The sequence below is a fragment of the Fulmarus glacialis genome, unplaced genomic scaffold, assembly GCF_000690835.1.
Source record: "Fulmarus glacialis isolate BGI_N327 unplaced genomic scaffold, ASM69083v1 scaffold8469, whole genome shotgun sequence".
In the NCBI taxonomy this organism is placed as follows: Eukaryota; Metazoa; Chordata; class Aves; order Procellariiformes; family Procellariidae; genus Fulmarus; species Fulmarus glacialis.
Genome location: NW_009231534.1, coordinates 16,663 through 35,465, shown reverse-complemented (window position 1 = coordinate 35,465; position 18,803 = coordinate 16,663). Strand labels below are relative to the sequence as shown.

At 37.6% G+C, this 18,803-nt stretch overlaps 1 protein-coding gene across 1 annotated transcript in view; it reads right to left on the bottom strand.

Moving 5' to 3' along the window:
- The window catches only part of LOC104081760 (protein FAM172A-like), a 78,304-nt gene extending 67,041 nt beyond the window's left edge, over positions 1-11,263 (bottom strand). Inside the window, exons 1-3 of the mRNA XM_009584617.1 lie at positions 11,252-11,263; positions 10,952-11,017; positions 2,809-3,000 (exon numbers count right to left, since the gene is read on the bottom strand). Of these exons, the coding sequence (XP_009582912.1) occupies positions 2,809-3,000; positions 10,952-11,017; positions 11,252-11,263 (270 nt within the window). The remainder of the gene's footprint in view (positions 1-2,808; positions 3,001-10,951; positions 11,018-11,251) is intronic.
- Positions 11,264-18,803: the final 7,540 nt, after the last annotated feature.

Sequence of the window (18,803 nt, the reverse complement as noted above, 5' to 3'; positions counted from 1 at the left end):
AGAGTGAGGGAGTTGCTGCATGGTCCTCAGTGGCCGGCTGGGGTTAAACCACAACAAGGAAAATAATTCCTTAATTCAAACTGGCAACGTTGCATGAGGAGTTACCACAATTTTCATTCAGGCCATTTACCGTCTAGGCCAGTTATTTTCATTTCATAAGAGACAGAAGTGCCTAAATCAACTAGAGGATTGAACACCAGAAAACCCAGAAAAGGACACAATTTTTATTATTATTAACTAAAATTGGAGTCCTTATACTCATTCCACCCTAATTTCCTGTATTTGGAAGAGTAATTTATATGATCTGTACATGAAGTAGACATGATATCAGCATGTAATATCTTCATTCTCTTTTTAGTCATAACGTAATGATTCCAAATACCTTCAGTGAGGTTCGACTTCCATAAAATCTTGCCTTATCTAACCAGTTATACATCCAATTCCCACTACAGTGATTACAGGATACAAAAAACAGCAATATTTTTAATATAATGCAATTGAATATGATGTAACCTTCATTTTGCATTAAAAAAAATTGCAAATACTATGTGTCCTAAACATGTAGTACATTTACCAGGATTTTAAGATGCATAAAAAGGGAGAGTGGCTTTTACAGTACCTGGAATTACTTGACTAAAGAGAACTGTGAATTTAAAAACCATGCTAAGAAAGAAGGAAGCCAAAAGATACGAGCACAAAGTCTGTGTCCTGGTTTTGCCCGGAATACAGTTAATTTTCTCCACAATAGGTAGTATGGGGCTGTGTTTTGGATTTGTGCTGGAAACAGTGTTGATAACCCAGGGATTTTTTGCTGAGCAGTGCTTACACAGCGTCAAGGCCTTTTCTGCTCCTCCCCCCACCCCACCAGCGAGAGGCTGGGGGGGCCCAAGAAGCTGGGAGGGGACACAGCCGGGACAGCTGATCCCAGCTGACCAAAGGGATATTCCATGCCATATGAGGTCATGCTCAGCATATAGAGCTGGGGGAAGAAGGAGGAAGGGAGGACGTTCGGAGTGATGGCGTTTGTCTTCCCAAGTCACCGTTAAGCATGATGGAGCCCTGCTTTCCTGGGGATGGCTGAACACCTGCCTGACGATGGGAAGTAGTGAATAGATTCCTTGGTTTGCTTTGCTTGTGTGTGGCTTTTGCTTTACCTGTTAAACTGTCTTTATCTCAGCCCACGAGTTTTCTCACTTTTACTTTTCCGATTCTCACCCCCATCCCACCGGGGGGAGTGAGCGAGCGGCTGGGTGGGGCTTTGTTGCCGGCTGGGGTTAAACCACAACAGTCTGATATCCTAATGTGACCGAATGATTACATTTTTTTAAAGACATTTTCTCACCAAACTCTTTGGGCTTTTTTCCTGCGTTTTTTAAAGAAGCATTCAAAATGCATAATCTGTTTTTAAGGATAATAACCATTTGAGGGAACAGAGGTCTGATCTCTGTCACATTGGCACAATCTTTGCATAAAATAAATAAAAATAACAAAACAGGAAAACGAACTATAACTCTCCTCTACTAGAAATAGTCTCTTAAAAATTATCTGTTATTTTAGGGATAGTATCCCAGTTTTAAATGCTCAGCCTCTCATGTTAGCCAAGACAGCAGCATCTCTAGGAAAGAACGAAGATGCAGGCATGTAAGTATCGCTACAAAAACTTAAGTAGCTACAGCTCTTCGGGTTTCTTCAGAAAGGTTTTGGAAGTTGCATTCAAGAAATTAACTGGACCTACCATACACCTATATTACATTCAATAATCCTAAAGTATCTTTTGTTCTGCCTCCTAGTCTTGATTTAAAATGAACAAAAACTTTATGTTAAAAGAAGGCAAGCATCACTTTCATAAAACTAGGTTTCTTTTTCACACGAAGTGTAGTCTAGTGCTTCGTTAGTGGATTATACAAAACAAAACTAACTTAAATGGCCCAATGTCTTTGCTTTATTTACAAAAAACATGTTTGAAGAGAACCTTTTTCTATACTGAATAGTTGGTAAAGCCAGCTGCAAAAAACTCAACTTCATTTAGCAAAACATGTAACAATGACAGTGACAACACCGATATTTAGAGTAGAACATCAGCTTAACTTGGTACATGTAATAGAAATAGTGACTCCAAAACAGGTTTTTCTAATGTTTACTACAGGAAGTTTCATTTAGGTAGCAGGATGCAAGAGATGAATTACACCTACAATGTTCCAATGTTAAAATCATTACACAAATTGTGCATTGTCTCTCACATAGATGTAAATGTAACAAAATAGTGTCCATAAAATGTAAATGATTTTTACTGTCAAGAATTAATAGGTGAATCAGAATGAATCAGTATTCAGCGCAAAACTGAAAAAGACTGTGCCTCTAATAAATTCAGTACAAGCCTAGCAAAAAAGCCTGCTGTTATCATGAAAGCTCATGTTATCATGAGATTACAACAGACGTTGAGTGAGAATACGCACAAATTTAATGAAATGTAAAAGAAAACACTTCAAATAGTAACAAATTTCTGTAGTGCCTTCTATTGCATCTCATCGCCTGCTAAGGGCTCTTGTCACGTTAGCTGCCATATTAAACTACATGGCAGTGCTGCCACAACAACATGACATACAACTAAAATTTTTTTTACTGTAGGAGAGAAACTTGGTTCCATTAGAAAAAAGTTCTGGAAAAAAACAATCATAAATAAAATGATCATATAGGGAAATATTGAACACTGTTAAACAAATTAAAACATCACAGATTTAGAGCTCTGCATACAGAGGTACACACGCATATGCACACACAATCGTACATGCATACACTTTCACTTACCTCAGTAGCTCTCTTTATATATGGTATCTGCGTGCCACTGTCCAGATCTTCATTAATTATAAGTCTCCTAGCCCACTGACCGGCTCTGACAACGCCATTACCGTGAATTAGGACCAACAGCTTGTCAGGATTTGTTAATGCATCTTCGCTCATAAAGATAAAGCTCTTTGGTTCACTCTCAGTCGCATCAACCTGCAATTACGGACAACACGCACTTTTATGCATCAATAAAATTTTTTAAAAGAACATCTGTAGTTATAAAGTTACCACCAAACTGATATAAAAACTTTCACCATTTAGCCACTATTTGTATGCATATTGTAAGGACTAATGTGTGCCCAGTATTAAATAAAAATAAAACAAAAGCTAGTATCTGTGCAATGTAACTTCAAAACATAAAAATATACTACAGTTTAGAACAGTAATCCAAGGGAGATTTAAATCAAAAAAAGTGGTAAAAAGTATGCTAAAGCTTTGAAACATCAGCTGTTTACAGAAACTTACTGGCAAAAAAGAAAGTCCATAAAGAACAATCTGGGGGAGGTGGTGGGGGGAATCAAGTAATTTGTCACCTCTGATATGCCTGAAGCAACAATAAAAGTCTTACATAATATGAAAAAAATCCTAGAGTTCTATCTCAGCCACCTCAACATAAATACCCAATAAGCCACGTATGAACCAGTATTGTAAATTTGTCTATTACAAATTTAATAGGATAGGCCTAATAAAATATAGAAATCCAATTTGGGTCTAAATTATGGCTTCATTAAGAGTCCTGCACCTGGGTCAATGCTTAGCTACTTTGCTACAGGAACAGATGAACAACCAGCTTTGATATTCAGTAAACCATAATCTAATTCCAAGTTTTGCCCTTACTCTAGAGAGTAAAGCAGCACTTCTTGTTCAATAAAAACAGAAGTTCTATAAAACAGGTCTACACTTGGTTTAGCAAGCCTGGCTCAAGGCAAAAGAACTGTACTGGTGTAAACACCGTAAGGACAGAAAGAAGCATCCCATCTACTCATTCTTCCCTTTCTACCATATGAATACATAGAAAAGGAAGCACAGAAGAGGCAAATCTGCCCGTCCTACTGTAGTCCACACCTCATGACCCACGCAGGCTAACTGTACCGCTGCTACGAACAACCCTGGATTGTCTTACGCTCCACAACAGCGATGAAAAGCAGGTCAGGATATGAGCCTTACGTTGAGACAGGAGGAATGGCTATTTGGAATATGTCTGTTTTTCTCTTATACATGGGTATGTATTCTTAATTACCCTTACTTTAGGAAAAATTAATTCAGCATGAATCTCTAGACTTTTTGTAATGCAAGTCCTACCTAATATTTTTTTAATGAAGTCAATGAGGCTACTTGAACAAAAGGAATTCCTAACTGGAACAATGGTCATGTCTCTCTTCCGCATCTGCCGTAGCATTGAAGACCTTATTCCCTGCTTCAAAATGACGTCACATCTCATGTGCCTCATTTTGCACTTTCTGCACTAGGAAATGTACTCACCTTCTCTCACACTTTGTGACGAAACAGAAAACATGGTAAAAAATACATTCTATTGAAAAGAGTTTAGAATATGTAAGTACAACAGGTACCATACTGGGGCTACAGTCAGATCACTTTGCTGCTTCTGAAGTAGCAGTATTGATACCTTAAAATTTAACATGCTTAGGTAAAAAGTCAGACAACACTAAATCTCAGATAGTACTTGGCAAGATGTAAATGACTTTTGCACATAAACTGAATACTTATGATACTGTAATTAAGAAAAAACATTATGAATTTGTATTTCAGACAAAGATATAACTTAGCTGTATGTTTTAGTATTTATAAACTAAATTTTTGTTTAGTATTTAGGAAATACTAGCACTTAGTAATCATATGTACCAGAAGATATAGCTAGTTCACACTTCGGCAAATACGTTGATTTAAAAAAGTTAAAAATATCTACCAAGATCATAAAAAATAACTCTTCATTCTCTTCCTCAGATTAATCACATTTGGAAACTTTTTTTCAAGCTAATTTATCTTCAAACAGTAGTAATTCATTAGATCAAGCTTTCATTAAAGAATGCACATAAAGGTCACTCCTATGCACAACCTTACTTTATTGACAAATCAACATAGAATACCATTTAGTGCGAGACACACTGAGGCCGCATAAAATAATTCATATTTATTAGCCACTTTCTCTTCTGCACCTACTCACGAACACTTATTTCCGATCCTTTACTTAAACACAAATGGAATAAATGTAGTAAAATGCTGAACTTGAATTAGTTTAATTTAACAATTTGATTCAACATTGTTATTCACACGCAATAACAATCTTCCGATAATCTGTAGCTAGGAATGTCAAACCAATCTAAATTCTGCTGATAATTTACTGTTTAAAAGTACTGTTTGAAGTTTAATTTTCTCACATTTATTTTTTCAATGTGCAACTATACCTTAAGGTTTATGAATGCATGCAGTTATGGTGAACTCTCTGAGTTACACACTCTACATACATTATGACATTCTTAAGGTTTTCAAACAGTGAATTAATTTTTCTGTACGAGTTCTGTCTCAGATGAGCTATCCCTATACAATAGTACCAGCCTATAGAATACTTCAGCAGCATGATAGATAGTATTTTGCACAATTGCTGTCAATGTATATGGTAAGATCAAACTATATTTGAAATCTAATCTTACTGACATTGATGCTACCACATAGACATTGACTCAAGGCTGTTACCAACCCAAGATGCATGAGAGCTGACTAGGCTCTAGGCATCTTTTATTTTGTACATTGGAAGTTTTTAAGTTTAAGACTGAACGTTAGATTTTTAAATGGAAAAAACTCCACTAATATTTTTCTTTTTCCAGTTAAGAAACGCAATAAAAATTATGAGCCTAGAGCCTACAAACAAGTGAAACAGGTGTCACTTGTGACTGGAGGAAACAACATGGCAAATAAATGGAACTGAAACTGAAAAGACTCAAAAAGATTGTGAGAATTGTGAGCAGCTGGTGGAGAGAGAAAACTGCTCATTTGCTTCTCAAGATAAGAAAGTCTTCTGTTACGTGGTTCCACATAAAGCTCGCTAAATCACTTATGTTACAGTCATCACAATATTGAATATCCTGATTTATAATTTTTCACTCAAAATTGTAGAAAATGAAAACTGCTAATCAATACTACATGCAGCTAATCAGCATTTGGTGATTACCACAACTAACTTAACACACCTAAAACTGATAGAATTTTTACAAAACAAGTATTGACTGGACTTAGGTAACAAAATAGCCAAAAGGAACACACAGTGGAGGTAAGAGATCATTGTTTCTCAAAGAAAAATATTCTTGGCTGTCTAGTAGATCAAGAGATCTACTGAATGAAGTTTTACCTATTGAACTGAAAGAGCAAAGCATTGCTAAGTTAGAAGATTCTGCAATGTGAGACCTTTCAGTGCCATCGTCAATAAAACGTGTTAGTAATTATTTAAACTTCCATCTCAGGCCTTCCCAGAAGCTGTTAAAGATGCATTTAATTCAGAAGCACCCTCTATTTGTCCTCAACAGCTAAAGAACAGCAGAGATCAATCACTGATTATGCCATTAAAACTAGAGAAATACAAAGACTTCATCTGGATAAGAAAAATTGCAGTCTTCTTTATATTCATAATATAATCTTCAATGGAGCACAATATGCAAAATTTAAAAGAAATGATTGAATGGCTTCTCCCTGAATATGAGTCTCTTCATTTAAATTTTCAAGTCCAGTAGTAGTATATGTTGAACATCGAGAAAACTACAGTACTTTACAGATACAATAATGCAATATGCATCTCAGCCTCCCTATGCAGGAAAAAATGTTCAGATTTATGTTTTGTCAGAGATGCTGTCATAATAAAGCAATGGGCGACCTTTCCTGTTTCCAAACTGCTCTTATTTTCATATCTGAAAAGAAATTTACAAACAATTGTGTCCAAAACTGAAGCTGCCACCTGAGAAAGCAAAATGAAGACAGCAAGTTGGACTTTGCACATGAGGTTGAAATTAAGAAAGATGAGAGAACATGAAATGCTGTCATCCTAAACCTTTGAAGCATAGCATTTCCATACACTACTAAAATCATGTTGGGAAAAAAAAAAAGTACTCCACTTAACACAGTTCTGAAACACATTTCATATATTCAAACATCATTACACTGTCTACTTTATTATCAGCTGACAGAAAAAGGAAGGCCAATACACCAACTTTCTGATCACCTGTGATGAAGTTCAGAAAAAACATGTTTTTGTATTCACCTCTAAAATGTTCACATAATAAGGTCATATTCATAAGAAGAGCCATCCTGGACAGATCGAGGTCCCAGGGTCCTGTTTCTGGACAACTGGCAGATTGCTTAGGGGAACAGTATGAGAACAGAGTGGTTATAGAGGGATTCTTCCCTGGTTTTGGCAACCAGTAACTTTGGAGCCTCCTGAGCCAGAGTTTATAACTGGACAAGCGTGCACAATAGTTCAATGCACCTATCCCACCTTAGTATTGTCAAATGGTTTTTTGAATGCATTTATACCTTTCTCCTTGATAGTATTCTGTGTCAATGAGTTCCACAATATAATTGGGAGGTATATGAAATAGTACTGCCTCTCTTTCAGTAGAGATCTCCTGCCTGATAATTTAAACTTGATGCCCCTTAGCTTCTCTATTATGAAAAAAGCAAAAAACCATTCCCTATTCATCTTCTCTACACCTTTCATGATTTTATAGATTTGTCATATTCCTTCCTCAGTCATCTATTTTCCAAGCTGAAGAATCTTTGTCTAATCTTTCTTTGTCTGAAAAGCATTTCATGCCTGTGATCATCCTTGTAACCCTCCTCTGTATTTTTTTTTTAAATTCTTCGTATCCTTTTTGATATGGTGTCCAGACTCCATGCAGTGTTCAAGATGGGGGCCCACATAATGAGCGGAATGATGATGTTTTTCTGTTTTGTTCTCAACACCTCATAATTCCTAACATCCTATTTGCTTTGAGGGTTTTTCACTGCCATTGAGCACTAACTGATGTTCTCAGAGAACTATTCAGAATCACTCCAAGCTCTTTCCTGAGTTGTAATAGCTCATTTAGAGGCCACCATTGTGTTTACAGAGTGAGTTATTTTCCCCATAATTTCACATTTACCAGAACTGAATCTCATGTCATTTTATCATCCAATCATTCAGCATCATGAAATAATTCCGCAACTCATCACAATCAGCTTTAGATTTAAGTATTCTAAATAATGTTAGAAAAAAACCAGCCAAGTTTGTTAGCTTCTACTAATTCCTTTTCTCCTTTTATTCACAACTGTGTCAGTGCTGGCCTTAGTAACACTGCACCGGTAACAACTTACTTAACCAATTATTAACTCATAAGGGAACTCCCTCCACCTATGCCATGACAGTGTCTTTTTAAAAAGCATTTGGTAAGCTTTTTGACAGCTCGTTGGAAATGCACATACTCTTTTACTGACAAGATCTTTCTTCTTCATGTGATCTCTGACTCCTTCCATGAATTCTAGCAGGTTTTTTAAAAAGAAATCTGTACTGACTTTTCCCCCAATATATTATTTCCTCCTGGTACACAGGAATCGCTATGAATCAGTCCTGGTGGCCTTTCAAAGTCTATCATATTTACTCTTTTTCCATTCCTCTGATGAAAATAGCTGATTTCAGCAGTAAGTAACATACTAGTTGGTTGTTCTGCAGCTTCATGTTTGACTTCTTATAGTACTCTGGGCTTAAAAACCATCTCATCCTGAAATTGATTATTGTATGATATATCAATTTGTTCTAAGATCTCTACTGATATGTCAAATTTCACATAGTTCCTCAGAATTACATTCTGTTTAAAAAAATGTAATAATATTCTGGTGTAAAAACTGGACAAATAACATTGGAAATAACCATGTTAGTTTTTCTCATTTGAGCTGAGCATTCCTTTTGCATGCAGCTTATCTATCAGCCTCATCAGCTCTCTTTTATTATTAGACTTTACAGCTGTAACAAGCTCCTCAAATTCAGTTTTGGGCGATCTTACTGTGATTTTATATGTAACTTGCCAGCATTTATATTCTTTTCTATTTTCCTCATTTGCACAGGGCTTACTTTTGCTATAAGCTGTCTTATTTCTTCTATTAGCCTCCTTTACTGGTTTAAACTAGGTTTTTTTGTGTTGTTACTTGGGAGTCGCTTCTATTAGCCTCCTTTACTGGTTTAAACCAGTTTTTTTTGTGTTGTTACTTGGGAGTCAGTCAGCAGTGATTTAAACATAGCCTTTAGACAGATTTAATTTTTCACCTTCTACATACATTGTTTCATTTTTTTCATTTTCTTCATTTTCTCATTGTTTCATAGTTCTCTTCATAACCTATTTTTGACTGTAGTGAGGGCTTCCTACACGTAATAGTCATTACTAAAGAATGGTGCTCATACCTTGTGCCAAATTTTCCACACTGCTTACAATTAAACAGCTGCACATATTTTGTGAGTTCTTACTTTGTTCCAAAATGCAATTATGACACTTTGCAGAAGCTGGAAGTAATACATTTGAGAATAGCTTAAATGTACTACTGACAAACTACATCAGTACATCAGTGCTTACTACATAATTCATAAATAAGAGCAAACACAGATTAATTCAACAGCGAGAGTTAGACGGGGCCATTCTCCTCCCAAGCCAGACACCCAAATCTCAAAGCTGTGCAGAAGAGTCCCCACGTTGTGACAGAGGTGATGGAGGTGGTGTAATACTTATTCCAAGTTTGTTCATCTTCATTTTTTGAAGCTAACAGATCAGCCTTAGCATTGCATTACTTACATGCATATTGCTTTTTACAAGGACATTCAAGGAAAGTTGTACAGCCTCAAAATTCAGGCACTTGAAAGTTTACAAATGACAGCTTCTTGGTTTGACAGAGAGAGGGTGACATGGCTTGAGGAAATCTTTCAACACATTACCTGTCTGGAACATGGACCAAAACTTCCCCAGCAAAGAAAACTAGTAGTGCAAAGAAGTTACAGAGACCACAACCAGCACTGCAACAGGCAGAGTGCCACCATGAACCCAATCCTCTTCTCTGCCTACGCAGGGGGAATGATTTCTCAAGCAGTCTCGGGTCTTGCGGCATCAGCGCAGCCTATGTGGTTTAGCAGACTGGGAGTGCAGAGGAGAGCTGCTGCTCGCTCTTCGACTACTGCGTGGAGCTCCTAGCACAGCTCCTTCTGCCCTGACCAGGAGACATTGGCAAAGCCTGGCTGGGAAGCCCTGAGTAGTTTGGGCAGGTTATCAAAACATTCCCTAAACCACACCACTTAGGGAATGGAAATGGGAACGGTGAAACATTATAGAACTGTTAAAATAAAGGAAATTTTCCTTCCTTAGCCCGAGTGGGTTTTCTTCGACTCGAATATGAAGGACTGGCTGAGAACAACTGGAATGCAAAAGCTTCTCAAAGACCCTAAGAATCTTTTATGATAGTGACGGAAAACCTACACAGTGCTGTCGCACTACAGTCTCCCCTACATCCTCTGCTATAGAACATAAAAATACCTGAACATCATTGTGGTATCACATGTATTTACAAGCACTCTCATACGTGTTCTTTGGGGAATGCTTCATCACTTCCAAGGGTTGATCAAATATTTTCACTAAACAACAACAGCACCTTATATTACATACATGTTACAAGTTCCCGAAAAAGTGCGTTTTAAAAAAAGACTTGGAGTAGTTTACTGAAACTCAATTTGAGTTTATTCCTCTGCCTGTAAAGGCACATTCATTCTCTCTCACATCCAGCTGTAGAGGTCTCAAAACATTCACCAATACTTTTCAAAAAGCTTATGGTTCCTCTATCAAACCTACCACATTTTGAGAATTCTGGTATCTGGTAAGGCAAGGAAAGCTCAGCTGGAGAAATCAAACACAGGAGAAGCGAGGTGGAACCATGTCTCCAGATGCACGCACATGATGTATGCGAAGGCAATGCCCTGCACAGAGCCTTGGCACACCTTATCTTTATCTGGATACTGGATTGCAGGCTCTGCTTTTTACAGATCCAAACAAACATCATCTCTGGAAAAAAAAATTATACTTACTGGGAGGGTTACTTTCTTCAAGTGGCATTCTTTTTGCAGTAGTTCGTAAACATATTTAGTAATGATCTGGAAGGAAAAAAAAAAGATAAAAAGAAATGCAAACAGATGTTAAACCACTTACAGTAATGACATATCCAGGCAGACAACTTAAAGGCTAGTTGGTTGAACTTCTAAGCATTTGTGTATGTTTTGCCACTTATCTGAATTCTTTACTATACAGAACTTGGAGCTTTACACAAAAAGGTCCTCTCTGTCCCTCAGAAAAGGCTGCTTGTCAGTACAAAGAAATTGTAACTGTACCTGTGAATCCATCACGTGCTGCTGTGTGAGTAATTATGTGCCTCAAAACTAAGAATTATAACCAATTAATAATACTCAGGGGTACAAGAAAGGCTCTCTTTTGCAAAGAAATACTTTAAAAGCATTTCTTCCATAAGCAGGACTCCTGAAACCCTCTCCCCTGCAGGTTCACTTCATGAGCTACACGGAGAGCAGATCTTTAGTCACCCTCAGCACAAGTTGCCTTGCCATTTCTATTCACTGAACAGGGGAGGGATGGGTCAAAGGTTTCTAAATAGAAGAAAAACCCTGACTGATTCCCCACTATGGGGGAGTTTAAGTCTCTTGTCTCCATGTAGAAATAAAATTGAAATTTTAGACCTGAAACAAAAGGAATTATTTCAAAGAGCAACCAAAAAAATCAACCTAGTCGCAACGAAAGACTTGCTGTCTCAAATGTAACAAAGTTGTTCACACTTCAAAGGCTTGCCTAATGTCTAGGGAAATTTTTTTTCACCCTTATATGTTCTAAGAAAAATGGAGATGCAGATGTAAGAACTTTCTAACTATTATTAATTTGGGAATTAAGCCGAGGAACAAACTAAAGCGCTTTGTCCATATGGGGCTGTAAAAACAGTTCAGAAGTAACTGCCTGGATTTCACTGGCTACAGGAGTTTAAAAAAAAAAAAAAAAAGAAAAAAAAAAGGCAAATTAAAGAGGGAAAAAAGTGCTCATTAAGAGCCTGAAACGGTCCTTGCCTTCCCTTTAAAGCTCGGGGAACTATGTTTAAATTCCAGACAGGACAAGATCTAAGTCCCAAAATATTAATCCAAGAATATCTGGGTACAAACCCAGCTGGTATTCTTTAGTCCAACCCCTCAAGGCCACAATTACAGACATCTGAACCCGCAGCATATTAAGCCACAACAGAAACGTCGCTGTAACAAAGCTCTCAAGTGATGGCATCTTAACAACACACTATGAACTGAGCAAGTAGGAGCCAGGGTATCATAAACTTCAATTTTAATTTTCCAAATGCACAATTACAAAATAAAGTTTCAATGAAGTCCAAAAGTTTTCATTATGTACATGTGAGCAAACACAATATGCAAACGTTTGGAACACATTTGAACAAATTAGAGGTACTGATGAAAGCTAATTAAAAATGTCGGCGTGTGCCCCTCCCTTCCTTTCACAAAAACCCAAAATCTTTATTAGGATTACATGAATTCTTTGCTACCCTGCTCAAATATATTTATTGATAGAATTATGCTCAAAAAACTTTATGGTTTTAAAGAAAATCAGTCTTACTGAACATTACTATCTACAGGGAAACTGCATTTGGAGAAGGAATTTAGCTGTGAGCGATGAGTTGATTTAAGACATATTTATCCCCAAAGCAGTATGTTAGGAACATGCATACAGTGTAATTTTACCTTCAGGGCCAAACTTTTTATGGTTCACTGAAATCAACTTCAGTGTAATGCCAACAAGTAAAGCAGTTAAGTTCCTGCAGTCTCAGATGCTGATGTTGTACAGACATTAAAATGAGTATAATGATAATATGGCCTCAAACATAGAAATTTTATTTTTCACTCTAAATCCAGGCATCTACTAACGGTCAAAACCAGTAAAAGAACACTTGGAAGAGAAAAAAATTGCTATGAAGAAAATACATTTTAGACACCACTTGCAAAAATCTACCCTTTTTTGCAGCTATGTGTTTGTATCTATTTCTTCTATTCTCTCTTATCTATTTAGACTGTGAAGTCTTCAGGGCAGAAGTAAAACCTCTACTCATTTTTTCCACAGCCGGCTCAATGGGGATCTGATCCTAACTGGCTCTTTACACACTACTCTAATACAATAAATAGCGATATCAGCATCAAATATGGGACTGTTAAATCAGTAGAGCACTCTGGTATAGCAAAGACTTAACGTAATGAGTGCTTTTAATAAGAGTAAACATGAAGAAAGATACAGTAGGTTGGAGTCTCAGATGCGAAGTGTGAGATTATGATCCTCAGGCAGCTCAGCACCTGGATGGTCTCCACAGCCCAGACAGACCTGAGGAAAAATTGCCGTAAACTGCCCCAGTATATATAAGACCACAAGAGGATTTCTTTGGCAGCAGCAGATCAGCAAGTTCAGGGATATCTTAGCAATGGCTGGTACGCTGTCAGCTTTGAAGGATGGAAGGTGATACACAAGATTTCTTGAAGTAGCACCAAAGCCCAAAATTCCCCAGATTTGAAAACATCACCATAATGGCCAGGTTTCCGGCACTCAGCATGGATGTGCCTGGAAAATCTAGCAAAATCCTGTCCTACCTAGGAAGACAGCTGCAAGTACTGAAAATGCTACAAATCCAACATTACTTTTGGAATTCTATGCTTTTAATTACTTCTTGTGATTTTATAGCTGATCTACAATTTTGGAAAATTAACTTTAAAAATATCTTTTCTATAGGCATTAAAAAGAGAAGGGAACCGTGCTATATTATTTATATAGCACTAGTTAGACTTACTATTACAAATCTATACAATTTAAATAGCCACAACTTCTTTAAGTAGTAGCATTAGCTTGCGTATGCTGGTATTTTATCTTCAAGATCTGAAAACTTTTGTAGGATGTTGAGAAGTGTCTCGTGACTTCTTGCATGAGAAGGTGAGTATGGTTACACTCTATGAACTCTCCTGGACTAATCATCGGTCATATGGTTGCTCATCACCGCAGGTATTTAGTGACAGAGGCTGTTCAATCCAGTCCAGTGTTAATAACTCATCTGGAACTATCAAGCAACAAATTGTCCAGTACTCAAGGCAAACTGTAACACTTGCTAGAGAGCCCTACTCATGTTATTCGTACTAACCGGGGATATTTATGCTTTTTCTAAGGCTCTTGCAACTCATAAGGTGTGCCAACAATGTAAGTAGTATGCTGCACTGTAATTCAAGGTAATAAGGTTGCTGGTGAGCAGGCAGCACCATGTCTGAGATGGGAAAGGAAAAAGAACCCATACTAAGGCTTGCCCAAAGTGTGTGAAATTAATTGTCTGATGAATGGAGGAAAAAATGGTAGTTCTGTACTTCTTGTATGAGATACTGGAAACTTCAACTGCATTTTACGGTATCTCTGCTCTTCATTCTCTTCCAAGTGCAGTCTATGAGGGAAACACATCCCAAATAGGGTAAACATCTGAACTAAGCACTATCAAGGTGTTCTTATTGCCTGCTCTGAGAACTGGGGGGAAAAAACCAAACACAAACCCAAAAAAATTCCATGCCTCTCACCACCTATTCTGATAGCAAGGGAGAAATCCTTTCCAACCACAAAAAGGCACTTAGCCTAACACTTCCACCCCCCAAAAGCTTGTATTCAAACTGGGATAGGAGAAACTTTCTTCCCAGCACAAAGTGGTCCTCTTTGGAAGGAAACTAAATGGTTTATACTTCAATTTGCTCTCAGTGAGCTGCAGAGCCAGTGTCCTGCTTTCCGTAAGCCTGAGAATCTTCTGCCCTAAATGAAGTCACAGCTCTTCTTAATTTTGTTGGACTAGAAAAATTCCCAGAATGAAGGCAGGCTGACAAGAGCAGGGACCAAAGCCAAGTGGAATGCGTCCTGAACAGTAAAAACAGTGGATTACCCTGGGCATATTAAAACCACGAGTACCTAATCTCTGCTACCATTTCCTTGTTACAGTTTTCCTTCATCTACTGTGGACAAGGTTGAGAGCAGTAATACATATGGTTCAGGACGGGAACCAAACGTCAGTGCACACAACTGCCCTTCTGAGGAGCTTAAAACAGTCAGTCTTCTGACTTATGTTGGATATAACAGTGTGAATACCTCCAGAAGGACCTTTTCAAAGTGCTAGTGGCCCCAAATATGACATCTGCAAAGTTCTATAGTCTTATGGATAATTGGGGGATAGACCTAAGTCATGAACAGTGATCCTTCATATGGATCCAGAACATAACCTATTTTAATTACAGAGAAATTAAATTCGATGACTTGGATAGACAGCAAAAAGGATAGACAGAGAAGACCACAGAAAGAAAAGAGAAACACATTATCTTATGACAGAGCTGAGATTTTACCCTTGCATTGCTAAATATTTTGCACAATGCTGGCCAACAGTATAATACTGCATGCAGTCTGCAAAGCAAAACTGAAACTCCAGCTGGAAACATAGTTCTGGTACACAAAACTCAAGTACATGTTAATTGGAAAGGTCCTGGCTTCATATGACTTGTGTTTTTTTACGATTATATTGTTCACATAGAGGACTTTTTTCAGGACTGTTTTCAATTACCCAAAACCATTGAAAAATTCTGTTAGCAGTGTAATTTGTAAAATCTTTGCAATACACCATCCTGAAGCTACGTGATCAAAAGTTCTATACCTGCATACGACTATGTGAAAGGAGAAATTACAGACTAAGAGCCATTGAGGCCAACACGTTTAAAGTTACAAAGATCCTGAAGGTACTGAAGCCTAAACATGATTGTAAGTGGAGACAAATACCAAAGAGACTCTTCAATGCACTAAGTATCAGTATTGTCTTTAAACAGCAGAAGTCTGGAAAAGAGGACATCCAAAAGCATGCCCACACAGCAAGAAGGCAACTCCAAAATAAGTCAGTTTAAAATTACATACCCCCATTTTAAGACTGTAAGAAACCGAAAGAAGCCTTATAACACATATCAAAAACGTCACGAGCCTGCCTGGCACACGTGAGGAAGAGCAGAACTGCAGCTGACCCACTGGTGAACCTTTTCATAACAGAGATAGCAGGTATGCAGACAACAGATCACAACTCAACAACTTGTTTCATAACACCTACATCCTAATCCAGAGGAGCTGCTTCAGTACATACCACATCAAAAACCATGCTGGGACGCAGTGAAGTGCACTGAGCCTTGCTCGTCGAGCCCCCTCCCTGCTATGCTTTACAGCCCAAGTCCTCTGAATTCTCTTTTCTTCCCCTGAGCATGCTCCCACTTTCAAAACCAACCACGGGTAACTCTACCCACCACCAGACTATCTATACGAACAGAACAGCAAACCCACTGCAGAGGGAAAAAAAGAAAAAGACAAGGTAAACTACTCAAACTTGCAAAATATTTTCTCAAGAGTGAATTCTCTGCTAAAAACATATTAAAGAAATGGCATAGGCCTGTGTAATTTGTGGCCTTTCGCTTCTAAACCAGCACCTATCAATAGTCACTGGAAATCATTACCACGCAACGAACGCTCATGGATTCACGACAGATGTGAGGAACCCTTCGGTTAGTGCAAACCACAAAGTCTCTTTGAAGACAATCAAACGCCACATGTCCCTCTCTTCTCCCATATGTGCATCCCTCATGACCAAAACACCAACAACCCTGTCAAACGGTTGGTGTATGGTTAACACATGATAGAGAATAAAGCACATGTGACATGACAAAGGATAAAGCGCATGCGAGCAGTTGACATTACAACCACTCACATGACAGAGGATGGATTACAAGACTTTGGAGAAAGGATAAGGGAGTGCAAGCTGTTAACCCAAGTTGTCCGCGCCATTGCCTGCTCCTACACACTTCCAGCAGATTTCTGGGAAAAAAGGAAATGGAGCAAATTACCGGTTAAATATATTCTTCTGGTGGACCAGATCCAGCTGGATGGATCTGAGATTTCCCACATCATGTTCCTCATTCACAGCAATTCAAAACACAAACAGAACCCCATCACCACCATTACTACTCTTGTTACCACTTTTCACTACTCCAAGGACTAAATGCGAATGGAGACAGAACTACTCTCTCAAAGTTAACAAAGGCTGCTTCCCATCAAGAGTGAGATGAGTTGGCAATGATATGCTTACTCAGTGGATAGGAGGCTTCTGCCTCCGAAGATGTCAACTTGTGAAACAACACTCCTTAAATACCATATCAGCTTGTTTTCATTAATTTTTAAAGACAGTTCTCAAAGTACATGAAAGTCTAGAGAGTACGAGAATCTAATGGCAATAATTTTGCTTGTAGGTTTTTATTAGTGGCCATATTTTTTAGAATAATATAGATATTACATTTAAAATTAAGGTGATTGTAGCTAATAAAACAGAGGTGCAATGGCACTTTCCTTCTTGCTTGGCTTCCTGGTTTTTTCGTGAGTCATGTCATAAAAAGGGTTAGTACATTATTAGTGTCATTGGTAGTTTATTATGCTTCTATTAACCTTAAGAGCTAACTGTACTTCAACCTCAGTTTAATCTCCTACATAAACATATATTACAGAAAAAAAAAACAAAAAAAGAAGGGAAAAAATTACAATTAAAAATCTTAGTGAAAAAGACTTGCTCAGAAACCACTGAAGTCTGACCATCTCTACGTTCTACAGTAAGTCACTCAGATATAATTTGCTATGCTTTGAGTTGAAGTAAAGAAAAATGCAAGGTTTTTTATTTTTCTTTAGAGAATGCAGAAACAATTCAACTTTAGGTTCACTTGTCAATTCCCACCCTGTGACGGAACTGCACTTAAAATGTTTAACAGTTGAACAGTACCAGTTCTTCTGACAAATCCACATATAGACCAAAATCAACCTCATTTGCCTTTGTGTTATTTTTTTCCTAAAGTAGTATGTTCGACTTGACTTTGCACAGTACAGCAAGAGATTCACCGTCAGCTCCCCAGACCTCTAAAATGCTTTCAACTATCAATTCAGACCTGACATAACAAGTTACAACCTCTCGAATCCAACTTTCTCAAAAAATGGATCTTTCACAGGCATAGAAAGGATACTATTTTCAAATAATTTAAATTCAACCTAAGAGATTAGGCCCCTCAGCACTACTAGTATTTTCTAAGAACTTCAAGGCAATGTACACAGGTTGGAGGTTTTATCGCTAATCTTAAAAATAAACGAGTATAAACCACTACAAGCAATGCCATTACGGGTAATGGATTTTCTTGTTTTGTAAGATTTGTCTCCTCATTGGCAATAAGCACTTTAATGCAATAAGAGAAAATGAGCACGAAAAGGAAACAATCCTTATAACATACAGTAGTCTACTCACAACTTATTCCTCTTTGCAATGTAAGAGCAATAACGTTCAGTGAAACAAACGCAAAATGAATTCCAACTGACTGCCCTGCGGCAAATCTCAAGTGGTGGGACTGACCCGAGGCTTGATACTGTGGCTGCCATAGCCTTGGTTGAATGAGCTTTATTTTGACCCTCAAGTGACAAACCTGCCAATAAGTAACAATAAGAGATGCAAAGGAACTTTTTGACATACTGCTTTTGGACACAGACTTACCTAAGAACTGGGACAAACAAAAAAAATCCACCATCACCATGCCAGAACAAAAAATCCTAAAAGCTGAATGGACTTTCTAAAGACTCTGTTCACTGCAAGTCAAAAAAAAAAAAAAAGAAAAGAAAAAAAAAAGAAAAAAAAAGAAGAAAAAAAAAGAAAAAATCAATGGCATTTTAAAAATCAACAAAAGACCTCGCTTGGATTATAGTGTGGGAGAACAATTCATTAAGATGGAACTGACATTACCTCTAAGGGATTTTTTG